The 12,871-nt window shown below is 37.2% G+C and overlaps 1 protein-coding gene across 1 annotated transcript in view; it reads left to right on the top strand.

Annotated features, from left to right (window-relative positions):
• The first annotated feature begins 7 nt into the window (after positions 1-7).
• SMC1B (structural maintenance of chromosomes 1B) overlaps positions 8-12,871 on the top strand; it is a 38,003-nt gene continuing 25,139 nt past the window's right edge. The window contains exons 1-9 of the mRNA XM_075716797.1: positions 8-116; positions 1,942-2,130; positions 2,670-2,782; positions 3,941-4,144; positions 4,521-4,759; positions 5,933-6,191; positions 7,611-7,751; positions 10,053-10,135; positions 11,158-11,365. Of these exons, the coding sequence (XP_075572912.1) occupies positions 8-116; positions 1,942-2,130; positions 2,670-2,782; positions 3,941-4,144; positions 4,521-4,759; positions 5,933-6,191; positions 7,611-7,751; positions 10,053-10,135; positions 11,158-11,365 (1,545 nt within the window). The remainder of the gene's footprint in view (positions 117-1,941; positions 2,131-2,669; positions 2,783-3,940; positions 4,145-4,520; positions 4,760-5,932; positions 6,192-7,610; positions 7,752-10,052; positions 10,136-11,157; positions 11,366-12,871) is intronic.

Genomic DNA, 12,871 nt, shown 5'->3' with positions numbered 1-12,871 from the left:
TGCGGGGATGGGTTACCTGAAGCTGCTGGTGATGAAGGATTTCAAGTCGTGGCGTGGGGAGCAGGTTATCGGCCCCTTCATGAGGTTCAACTGCATCATCGGGCCCAATGGATCAGGTAGCAGGCTGGGGGGGGGGGGGGGGGGGTCGGTGTGTGTGCTCAGCAGGCTGTTGGCCCCACTTCTCCGCTACAGCTGTCGGGTTTGGGGTTTCAGTTTTGGGGTCTTGGCCGGGTCTTTTCTGTGAAGGCCCCAGGCCTGACGGGGAGGAAGCAGCAGCGGTGCAGGCCTGGGAATAGGGCCAGCATGGCTGCACTGAATGGGGGAGGGTGGTGGTAGCTTGCCTGTGGAGGAGTAGGGTTGCAGGGCTTTGTGGAGGGGAAGTAAAGATTCGTGGGCCTGCTTAAAATCTCTTCATGTGCACCTGAGGAGATGGCAGCAGAAGCAAAGTTTTGGAGGCTCCTCATCTGCCATTGCTCCTTTAACTGGAAGTACAGATTTTTCCAGCACAGAAGGACAGAGGTGGAGGGCTTGAAGGAATTTCCATTTCTAGTTGTCTTATCTTTCCAGCCCTTGTAGAATGAGTGCTTTGCAAACAGGACACCTCGCCTTTGCCACTCCAGTTTGTAGCTCAGCTTACTAAGGTCACATCAAGATGTTTTTACTTCAATACCTGGGTTGTAAACTGTAGCAACGGAAAGCTGCTTCTTGATTTGAGTCTGTGGCCTTTGCCATATGAGTAAATGCCTCTGGGAAAGAGGTGGTAGCTTTGTGGGGTGCCAATTGCTTTGTAGTTTAGCCCGCAAGAGCTTTCGTTTGTAGATGTGACTCCACGTTGTTATCCTGTGGGTGCTGCAACTTTCTAAAATGTGATTCACTTCTTCTGAAAGTTCCATTCAACAAATGTCATTTTATCTTTTATTTGCCAGAGAACAATATGATAGGAGGTGAGGGCTGTCCTAACAAAGAGCCACAAGGATGGGCTTAGCATTTGGTCTTAGTTTCGGTCTTAGTTTCCTCAGTCTGTTAATGATTTAGTTTATGATTTAGATTTTTAGATCCTGTTGTTTCTTCGCTTATCTAATTGAAGTGAGATCTGTGAATGTAAATAACTATTATTTAGCATTATTATCCTGTTCTTAATCATCCTATACCCACTGTTCTGTATTGGAAAGTCTAAAAATTATCGATACTTTTTCCAGGTACTCTTCCAGTTAAATCTGAATACATTTTATAGGTGAATCTGGGGAGAAGAATTGTAACTATTGTGTAATCTCTGAATTGAGTTTTTTATTTATCTGTTTTCCCACTAGTATTCTTCCTTTTCTGATATTTTGGAGAATAAGTCCAAATATTGCCAAAGTAGCAAGGTTGAAGGCAGAAAATAATTAAGCTGTCAATGCTCAAGACTAAAGGGGAAAAACAAAAAGAGGATTCAATGAAGAGAATTTTTGTCTAAGGAGTGTGATCAGAGAACTTTATTGCTGTGGTGATTGGATCTGGGAAAGTACTTGTGTTCTTTAGAACACTGGAGTTCTAGTGGAAAAGTTCTAGTTATATGATAGGGTGCTTATTCAGCAAACCTAACTGATTGCATTATATAAAGGAAATGACCGAGTAAGGATTATGATGTTGCTTGCTCAGTTTAAGTAATGACCTCTAGAGATTCACATGTAAGAAAAATTTGTTCAGCAAGGCTGGACAAATAACAAACCGGTTTTGTGATGATTTTTATTACAGACAGGCTTATCTGCTGCCAGTGTGTTACGTTTTAGAAAAAAATTATTTATTATGTACAATATTTTTTCCTCAATGAAATATAGAATTAAAAATAGAATTAATAAAGATCTTTGCATTTATGTATATGTCTCTTAGTTAATTGTTAATCAAATGCATCCCTTCATTTCTGCCATGTCAAAGCAATTTTTTTTTTTTTTTTTAAAGGAAAATCTAACATAATGGATGCTGTTAGTTTTGTGATGTGTGAAAAGATAGCTAATTTGCGAGTTAAAAGTATCAGAGAACTTATTCATGGAGCACATGTTGGAAAACCGGTTTCTTCTACAGCTAGTGTAAAGATAGTATATTGCGAAGATGATGGGGAAGAAAAAACATTTTCAAGAAATATTCGTGGTACGTAGAAGATTCTGTTGCATGTACTTTCTGTTGCCTGATTAATAAAAAACGGAGACCGGGAATATTCAACTTGGAATTTCAGGTGCCTAATATTCTTTCGTATTTGGGTGGATTAAGCCCACAAGTATTGCAATACTTCTTATAGTCCTTCAGTAGCATTTTGATAGCCAAGTGTTAAAATTGAAAAAACATACTGAGGCAAAGTTAAAAATTAAACAAGTGATTAATATATGTTCTTTGCTTCATGCTTCGATCTGTAGATTTTCACTTGGAATATGTAGATGGTGTAGGCTCTAGAAAATGGGGTCTGATACCTTGCTGCAGGCAGGAGCACTTATGCATCTGTCAATACCTTTTGGAAGTATTGCAACTAGAATTTTCATACAGAAAAATTATTGAAATGACTAAGGGAATAATTGAAATCTATTTTCTTCTTTGAGGAAATTGCTCAGTTAATTATTCCACTAGTTTTGTTCTTTCCCTATGGATTTTGTGGTTTAGCCATTTTATAGTATTCTTTTTCTTTCCTCCTTTAGGTAGTTGTTCTGAATTTCTTTTCAATGATAAATCTGTCAGCCGATCTACTTACATATCTGAGCTTGAAAAAATAGGCATACTTGTCAAAGCTAGGAATTGTCTTATTTTCCAGGTGAGCATTTAAGGTACTTCATCAACAATATAAAAGCTTCTGAAATTCTTTCATAGGAATACAGTGTTACCTATTTGAACAAAAAGAGGGCACCTTTAGCTAATTTCAAGCCAATACATTTTTTTTTCCTGACCTCAGCCAAGAATTACAAGACTGCCAAATAGAAATAATGGGTTTTGTGTGTACATGACTGCACTGGTAAGAAAGAAGCTAATCTGGAAGAAATTGAGTACTTGTGTTATTCAGAGTATATAAGAAAATGTGGGTCTCTATTTATAAATGTTTAGTGTGTTAAATTCCAGGAGTGTCAGGAAAAGATAATTTCATCTTAAAACACTCCTATTAGTCAAGATGCATGAAAATTTGTAGGATTTTTTGTTAAGGTTGAGGAACTGAAAATCCTACGGGGTTATTAGTTCACAAATATTTAATGATATAAGTCAGAAATAATCATGTATTTATGATGAATATATTTCACAGGATTGTCTTCCTTACAGTTGCTGAGGAAAATTCCCAAGGAAGAACTGTTTTTTCCCTTTTATAGAAACGCTGTATATGGATTCTTGTTGTGATAATAGTTTCTTTGATGAGGGCATTTGCCCACCATACAAGTAGCATAAACTTATTTCCTACACTTTAGTGAAAATGGTAATTCCTTCAGATCAGTGAAGATTTGAGCTGCTAATGCATGGACAAAAACTCTGTGCCCATTAACTCTGGGAGTTACGTAATCTCCTGGTGCACTGATTTGAGCTGTCTTGCTTTTGAAATATGAGGGAGGGATTGTTGGTTTATTTTGCATTGAAAATGAGTTTCGGTTCCTTTAAAGAGACTAACGATTTAATTTTGTCATTCTGATACTGCTCAGTGATTTGTGCAGGTTGATTTAGTTTGAAGGTTTTTTTCGTAGACTGTATCTGACATTCTAAAATTTTTAGTGATGTCATTTAATTAGGTGAGGTGGCTAGGTGATACTCCTTTTGGTACTAAACCTTTGCTTGGGTATGAATCTAAAAGTATTTCCATCCAGTGCTGTTAACCATATATCTCTCTCTCAGGAGATAAATCTGTACTATATTCTCTTAGAGAAGAAATTCATCATTAGACAACATAATGATCTACAGTGCTGCTTTTTTTTTTTTTTCAATTTTGTTTTAGGGAACAGTGGAATCAATTGCAATGAAGAAGCCAAAGGAGAGAACTCAACTTTTTGAACAAATCAGTAATTCATGGGAATATGCTGAAGACTATGAACGAAAAAAGAAGAAAATGCAGCAAGCAGAAGAGGATGCACAGTTTAATTATAACAAGAAAAAAAGTGTTGCAGCAGAACGGAAACAAGCAAAGATAGAGAAAGAGGAGGTAACTCAAAGTTATTCCTCTTTTGCATGTTAAAATCTCAGATTTTTGCATCTTTTTATGAACTTAAATACAGGTTTTCTTAAAAAAACCTGTTGTTTTTCATCTAGTATGTTTTTCAGTATGGTATAATATATAATAATTTAGTATAATGTGAAAGGATAGAGGACTACATATAATATCTAAATAAATGGAAGTGTAGATTTACCAGTGTAATTAATTTAAGTGTTGACTTACATGTTTAAGTTTTATGATTAGTGCACATTACTGGAATTATAGCTACTGGTACATCATCTGACATCACTTTGGACTTGAAATTAGACTGCTAGTGATTAAAAATCCTTTTTATAAACCATAAATAAAACTTTAATGTTGGTAGGCAGATCATTACCAGATGCTCCTCAAGGAACTGGATGAAGAAAGGATACAGCTGAAGCTTTTCCGGCTTTATCACAATGAAAAAAACATTGACTTTCTGAAGCAAAGTTTGGATGAAAAGAATATGGAGGCTAGTATCAAGAAAGATTCTCTTTCTACAGCAGAAGATGCATTTAGAGCCAAGAAAAAAGTGCTTGGTGTACAAAACAGGGACCAACAGCACATGGAAAGAGAAATGAAGTAGGTTTTCCAATGAGATTCTCTGATAGTTGAGTTAAAGCATAGTCTGCACTGGGAATTGCCTGGCAGGCATGCATTTCCTGTTAAAGCAGTTGGGTGATATCCCAAAGCTATGGAAGTCAGTTTGTAGCAGTTAAAGTAGTATCTAGACATTGATTTCACCTCCACCACGATGCCCTGGTTGTCAGTGATTTAATTATATAAATAGAATCATAGAATTGTTTAGGTTGGAAAAGACCTTTAAGATCATCCAGTCCAACCATTAACCTAACATTACCAAGTCCATCACTAAACCAGTTAAGGGTAGAGTAGCAATTTCATGTTTCCTGGCTCAGTGGCTGGATTATTTATAATGAAAGTAAAAACTAGGAATCATTAAGATTGGAAAGGATCTCTAAGATCATCAGTCCAATCATCAACCCAACACCCCCGTGCCCACTAAACCATGTCCCAAAGTGCCACGTCTACATGGTTTTTGAACACTTCCAGGGATGGTGACTCCACCACCTCTCTGGGCAGCCTGTTCCAATGCTTGACCACTCTTTCCGTGAATAAATTTTTCCTAATATGCAATCTAAACCTCCCCTGGCGCAGCTTTAGCCCATTTCCTCTCGTCCTATCACTACCTACTTGGGAGAAGAGACCAACACCCACCTCGCTACGACCTCCTTTCAGGTAGCTGTAGAGAGCGATAAGGTCTCCCCTCAGCCTCCTCTTCTCCAGACTAAACAACCCCAGTTCCCTCAGCCACTCCTCATAAGACCTGTGCTGCAGACCCTTCACCAGCTTCATTGCCCTTCTCTGAACACACTCCAGCACCTCAATGTCCTTCTTGTATTGAGGGGCCCAAAACTGGACACAGTATTCCAGGTGTGGCCTCACCAGTGCCGAGTACAGGGGGACAATCACCTGTTTGCTGTTGAATTTTTTAGAAGGTTATGCTTCACCTCTTAAAATGCTATTTTCAGTAGATATAAAAAAAAAAAAAAAATCACCTGTGGGTATGTAACCTTGCAGTTGACAACTGATAGTTTGCATGTGTCGTTGGGAGGGGGTTGTTTTTCTTTTGGTGTGGTTTTGGATTTGTTTTGTGGTCGTTGGTTGGGTGGGGTTTTTGTTTGGTTTGGGTTTGGTTAGTTGGGTGGGTTTTGTTTTGTTTGTTTTTTTTTTTAGGACTCTGGAAGCGTCGCTGATTCAGCAGAGACAACTCTATATAAAAGCAAAGGAAAACACTTCCTACCAAATCAAGAAAGTAGAAATGTCTAAAAAATCTCTAAGGGACAAGGAGAAATCCTGTGATAAGGAAAAGCAGAACATAAAAGAACTAGAGAGAGAATTGGATGATATTGAGAAGGCATGGAGAGCATTTGAGAAGAAAACTGAAGAGGAGTTATTGCAGAGAGCAACACGTATTGAACTGGAAGAAAGTCAGGTGAATTGAGAGGTCGAAAACTATTGTTTGCTAGTGAAGTGCAAAAATCCCCACCAATGATGGAGAAACCATTGTTTCACCAGTAACCTGTAATTTCTAATGGTCTTTTGGCTGTTGAGCTGAAACAAAAACAGAATTATAACTTTTATTTAGAGACCTTTTCATTAGATGAAGAGAAATGATGGTGCAGCCTCTTGGGGAAGTGGGCTGTCTCCCTTCTGGGGGGAGGGGAATCAGATCTCACGTAAGTGCCAGATGTTGAACACTTCTAAATTGCACAGAGATTTAGAAATTTACCATTGTGAAATTGGAAATGGTAAGTATCTCTCATGAGGTGTGAAGTGCACCTTCTGAGCAATGTGAGAAGATACCTTATTAGAGGAAGCAGTGAATTTTCAGTGAACAAGAAGTTGAAAAGAATTTGATGGAAACTTCAGAAGGGTTGTACACAGGGACTGTCATCGGTGGATTAGGATTATAGCTACATGTAATTTTCCATAGTTAGGTTGTTCTCTTTGGTTTGGGTTTTTTTTTTTTTCCCCTTCTTCATGGAAGTCCACATGGAACATTGTGGGAGGGTAGGATAGAAAACATCCAGTAGGGTCTCAGGGTGAGAGGGTAATTTTTGAGAAATGGCTTATCAGCTGAGGTACAGAAATATGTCTTCAATTAGGAAAAAACAAGATGACACCAAAAATGCAGACAAGACTTGGTAGCATATGTACCATTTACTGTCAGAATCTAAAACAGGTAGCTGACTTGTGAGCTACTTTAAGTTGTTTAGAAGGAAAGGACTGCATCACTTTACACTGAATTCACATTTCTTTGCAACCATATGGCCAGAGACACTTAAGTGCTAGCTGCTTTTCTCCTCTGTCTCTTCCTTAAAATAGTGTATGATCAATTAATGGAGAACCTGCAGGGTTGTTCTTTTAGTTTACGAGTCTTCCTACTGTGCACTTTAGAGGCGTTTGGTCAGTTAGTCATAACTTTGCAGAATTGTTTAAAATGTTGTTTTATATGTTCACCTAAAAAAAAAAAATCTGATAACGTGAGAATGCTGTAATTATAAATACCAAAACGTGCACTAATTTTGGGCTGTGCAAAAACTTCCTGTTAACCTTAAGATTAACCATGAAGTGCTGTAAACTTTATAAACTTTCCTGAAAAATAAGTCATTAGAAGTCTAAAACAAGACTGTAGGCAAGAACTATTAAGTGTAAGCTGTGGCTTGAATCTTTCTCTAATGAAATGTAACTTCTGATAATGTAATTAGTAGCTAGAAAGGTCTTCTGGAGAATTGGGTGGTTTTCATTATCTTAATTATGATAAAGTAGCAATTACTAATTGCGGCTGTAACAACAGGAGTCTTCCCACTTTCAGTGGAGTGAATTTTTTTTTTTAATGTTATTTCTCCAGTTGGAGCGCTATAAAGAGCTAAAGGAGATAGCGAGAAAGAAAGTAGCTACCCTGACCCAGCAGCTAGAAAAACTTCGTTGGGAGGAAAAAGGAGATCAAGAAAGGCTGAAACTTAATCGGAGGAAGAAAAAAGAAGTTGAGGTATTTGTATCAAGCTAGAATTGATGTTTTAAGGAGAAGAATGTTTCTCTACCCCTCCCTCTGGTATAGATGTCTACGCAAATGTGTTAAATGCTTTGACATCAACAAATCCTCAGCAAAGGAGGTACATTGCAAGCGTTAGTTCAGTTTTCATATTGCAACAGGTTTAGCAAAATGGCTTCTAAATTTGTTCAGAGAATGGTTGCGTGGGCCCACAATGAGGATTTGGTTTTGAAAGCTTTGGCTCTAGTATTTTACAGTTACTCAGAACATATGCTTAACTGTAATCTGTTCCTGTTTTTATAAGTGTAGTTTTTCTTTTTGAGATGTCCTACAGCTGTTGTATATCAGTATGGTACTCACACCCTTTAGAGGTTCATTTTGATCACAGCTACCTTTTTGTTGAGGTGTTTTTAAGGTCAGTTGTGTGTATTAGTGTGTTGTAGCTGGAAAAAAATCTCCTTGGTGTCCACTCTTCCATTGCACTTAAGAGGCAGGGTGTTTGATATGAATACAAGTCATTGTTGTCATTTTGTTTCTGGTTTCTTTTATCATTGCAGATCTAAACATGTAATAATAAGATACCTACATTTTTCACTGTGACTTGGTCACCATGCCTGATGTTCTCTTCTAGAAAAATTATTTCCCAACTCATTGTTAACTTCACATGATGCTTCTGATAGAAGTGGAAAGGACAGAAGCTCAGCTGACAATCTGTCTTTTGCTAAAACCTTGTCCTATTAGGTGTTTTGGTTTTTTACCTTTCTTTCCCTCTAACTATGCTAATCTTGTAGTTTTGTTGTCTACTAAGAAGTTAGAGAGGCAACATGCATTTCTTCACCATTTAGTTACGGAGTCAAGGTTTGGAGAAGCCTCTTTATGTTCAGAAAACTTGTAAAGTCTCATCTGATGGATTCTTCAGTTCCAGAGTTCCTAACACCTCATTCTTGTACATATAAACTTGCTTGTATGGAAAAGCCTGTGTTTTACTGTGTATCTATAAGGATGTAAAGCCATCCTTGCCATGATACCTAAGTTAATACTTGTACATCCAGTTGCTCTTGATACAATACTACTTTTTCTTTTTGAAGTACTAGTTACCAGGAAAACCTAGTTAGTATCTAAAAGTAAAATAAATCCTATTGCTTGTGCTTCTAAAACTCTGCAAGTCATTGTACTGTTGAGAAGGAAATAAGGGATACTTGAGAGTTCATAAAATGCATGTCTGACCATTCAGAGTTGGCATTACTTATCTGTACTACTGACACTTGGTGATCACTCCTCACAGTTCAGCATGTATGTCACCACATCTGGCATGCTTTGTGCAGTTCTGGGCTCCCCAGTACAGGAAAGATACTGGCATGCTGGAGTGAGTCCAGCAGAGGGCCACCAAGATGGCTGGGGCTGGATCACCTGGCTTATGAGGAGATGCTGAGAGAACTGGATCTGTTCAGCCTGGAGAAGGAGGGGTGACTGGGAGACCTTATTGCTGTCTGCAGAGTTACCTAATGGGAGGGCACGAATAAGATAGAGCCACACTCTTTCTCAAGGTGCAGAGTGATAGGATGGGAGACAACAGGCACAACTTAGAACGCGGGAAATTCTGAATAGCTATTAGGTAAACTATTTAATCTCAAGGATAGTCAAACATTGAAGCGGGTGCGCAAAGAGGTTGTGGACTCTCCATCCCTAGATGTATTCAATACCTAGAGGTATTCAAAAGGTCACAAGGATTTCAGAAGTTAAATTAAGGCTTAATAAAATGTGTAGGTAACAACATTTTTTTTTCCTTCCATTTGCTTTAGTTAATGTCTTTTTATTCAACTTGAGTGATTGAAAATACTTACTTCACTGCTGGTTTGCTTTTTAATACGATTTTGCATCGGGTTGGAACTGCTATGTCAACTTCTTCATGTGTCCTTCTTAGGAAAAAGCATCTATTAATCTCAGGCCAAGAAAAGTACCTTTTTTGTTTTAACACCTATAATTTACTAACTCTGTGTTTAAAGTTGTTTTAATTGATGGCGTCATGATTCTCTGTGCTGAAGAGGCTTTCTCTCAATGGTAGCCGAACATGAAAAATCCAGTAATGGCCTTGATAAAATACTTTCCCTTTGTTATTCATGGTGCAATTTGGCATCTGCTATTGGAAAAGGGATGGTATTACTTCAGCATGAAATACCAACAAGGAAGAAAAGATCTGTCTCAGTACTTGTTCTGAATTAAGAGTTTTGTATCTTGCTATGAAACTGTTGTTCTCTTCTGGTTTGTTTTTAACACATTCTATTTGTGATTGCATAGGAAAACATAAAACACATTGTGGAACAGATTGAAGAGCATAAAAAAAGAATAGAGAAGTTGGAAGAATATGTCAAGATATGCACGTATGTTTAAAAAATTAAAATCTAATTGGATTTCTGGCGTATATTTTCAAATTAATGCAGCAGGTTTCTTATTCTTTCTAATCCTTTTCTATTCTTTAAAATTTAAATAAGAATTCGAGTTCTTACTAATTCTAATTAATATTTCAGTTACTTAAGCTGTCAAAACAGCAAGTATGATGACTCATTCATATTTTGTTTGAAACCAGTTTTATAATTGTTTCTGATTTCTTGTAGGTGTGCAAATTACATCACTACGGGTAGGGTTTGGGGTTATTAGTGTACAAATCCTGAGCCAGAGAACAGAGCAGTTATGTAGTTGTGCTGCTCTAGAAAGCATTAATATTTACGTTGTGTATTAGGAGCACAGCTCAGTTCTTGCTTCCTGGGTCTTGTCTTCTACCTGATTTTCACTCTTTGTTGAATAAGGTATATAAGCCTTTCACTGAGCAACCTGAACTAACTTTGACATTAGCCTGTGTTTTGTGCAGGAGGTCAGGGTAGGTGGTCTCCAGAGATTTTTTTTCCCAACCTGTCTTTTCCTTTGCATCTGTAATGTGTGCTTTGGCTTAAGGCTGTCTGTGAACTGAACAAAGTTGTGCCATAAAGAGGGAGCGGCAGACCCATTGTGATTGGTGTGATGCAAAATTATTTTAATTAAGTAGTTGCAGTAGAGTGTGGTAGAGCCTTAGTGATTTTGGTAAGTGTGTAAAATGAGTAATAATTTTGCATGAGAATTCTCAGTCCTTCTTAGTTTTACAATATCAGACCTCTTATTGATAGAAGATAAAACAGCGTGGTTGCGTTGTTACATAGGCAAAAACTCTCACTTGAACTAAATTTTGAAACCTTAGAAATAGCTTATAGTATAGAATGCAACTTGTATAAAAAGTAGCTTGTTATAGATACTTAAAGTCTTTCATGATTTTCATAGTCTGGCCACAGAATGACTTCAATTTTATAAGCTAAAAATCTTGTATAAATGAAATAGTAAATTGCTTTCCTATTTTTACTTCTGTTCAAAGTGAATCATTAACAGAGAAAAAACAGCAAGAGGAAGTGCTAACTAAGGAAATTGAAAATTCAACAATACGAATGGCTGAAGTGAATGAAGAATTGAGCAAAATAGTTGGTGAACTGCAGAATGCCAAAATTGATTACCATGAAGGAAGGCGTCAGCAAATGAGAGCAGAGATCCTGGAAAGTCTCAAAAGACTATATCCGGATTCTGTGGTAATTGAATGGCCTCATTTAAATGCCTTATTTTAGAATTAAGATTTAAGAGTTCTGCCTTAGACTGAGTAAGCAGCTAGAGTAAATTGGACTGTCTTGAATATTCTTCTAAACTATGCTTGTTTGAGTGTACTTGGTGAAATAGCATTACTGAAAGAATGGTAGCATATACTGTCATTATTTGTCACAGTTTGCAGAAATAGACAGATTACTGCTTGTGTGATTTTTGTGGTGTTTCATTTATTTCTTTTTTCTTTTTGGTTTTGTTTTCTTCTGTCAAACATGTTTTTGACTTACTTATTTTGAACAAATGAATGGGAAGGTTAGCTGTGAGACCATTCATTCCAGAAAGAATACTTCTTCCAAAGGACAATTTTGCTTAGGTACAAGAGACTTTTATGTTACCAGATGGTCTGTCCTTGCTTATCAGTTACCATGTTTTACTTAAATTACTCTTCAGTAATGCCATTAAGTGTTTTGTGTATTGATTCTGAATTGTCAGCAGACATTGATTGTTTTATGAGGCATATTTACACTTTTTATTGACACTTAAAAATGTTTAGTCCAACATTGGAAGCTATTCCAAATAAGAACTTTTTAATAAATCTAATCAATTGAATAGTTGGTCTCTGAGTATGTCTCAGTATAATCAATCCTTTTTGATACACAGTTGAGATGTACAAGCTGCGAATTTTTTTTTTTTTTAATGTTGGGAAGGTGACATGTCTCTGCTTTTCTAGTGCTGCCGTAAGAATATTAAAAAAAAAAAATATTTTCAGTTGTTCTTTGCTTCTTTGTCTTTTGCAAAACCAGATTAAAATCTGGCAAATCTCAGAATTTTTTTATCCATGTTAACAAGACGTTCCAAAAAAATCAAAAAGATGATTGGCATACCTGTTTTTGCTCACTCTTTGCATTGTATCCCCATTTGAAAAGAACTGGATCAGACTGGCAATACCTTCCTGGCTTAAGGGGGAGCTGATGTTCAGGATCTTCTCTGTCATTTTTCCTTCAGGAGCTGCAAATTTAAGAATATTTACACATGTGATGGCTTCTAACAAATAAAAGCTAGATGTCGAACTGGTTACATGAACTGTCCAGTTACAGACATCTTAACAGTATCTGCTTCAGTTACCTTTGTTCCTGCAATAGTTTTCCCAACACCAGCATATGAGGCAACAGAGTTGCTTCTGAGTTGCTCCTTACACTCTGGTGTACTAATTCCAGGTGACTGAACATGATCTAAATTAAAGTCTCGGGATGGAAGGGTCATGACACGTTTCATGTTCTGGTCCACTAAGTACTCAGGCAGAACTGGAGGAAATCTTGGTGTTGGTCTTCTGGATTTCATAGGCAAAAAATGGTGTGCTGCTTCTAAATATCTAGTTCTTACATCCGTTTTAAAGCTTCTGTTCTTCTGTTTAAACATTCTTGTAATGGTTGGTGAACATTCCAGGTACTGAAATAGCCATGCAGTAATGTGATTCCACTATATGAGTGATGTGT

The sequence above is a fragment of the Pelecanus crispus genome, chromosome 1 (genome assembly GCF_030463565.1).
Source record: "Pelecanus crispus isolate bPelCri1 chromosome 1, bPelCri1.pri, whole genome shotgun sequence".
Taxonomy (NCBI): Eukaryota; Metazoa; Chordata; class Aves; order Pelecaniformes; family Pelecanidae; genus Pelecanus; species Pelecanus crispus.
Note: the sequence above shows the minus strand (reverse complement) of the source record. Positions and strands in the feature narration are given on the sequence as shown.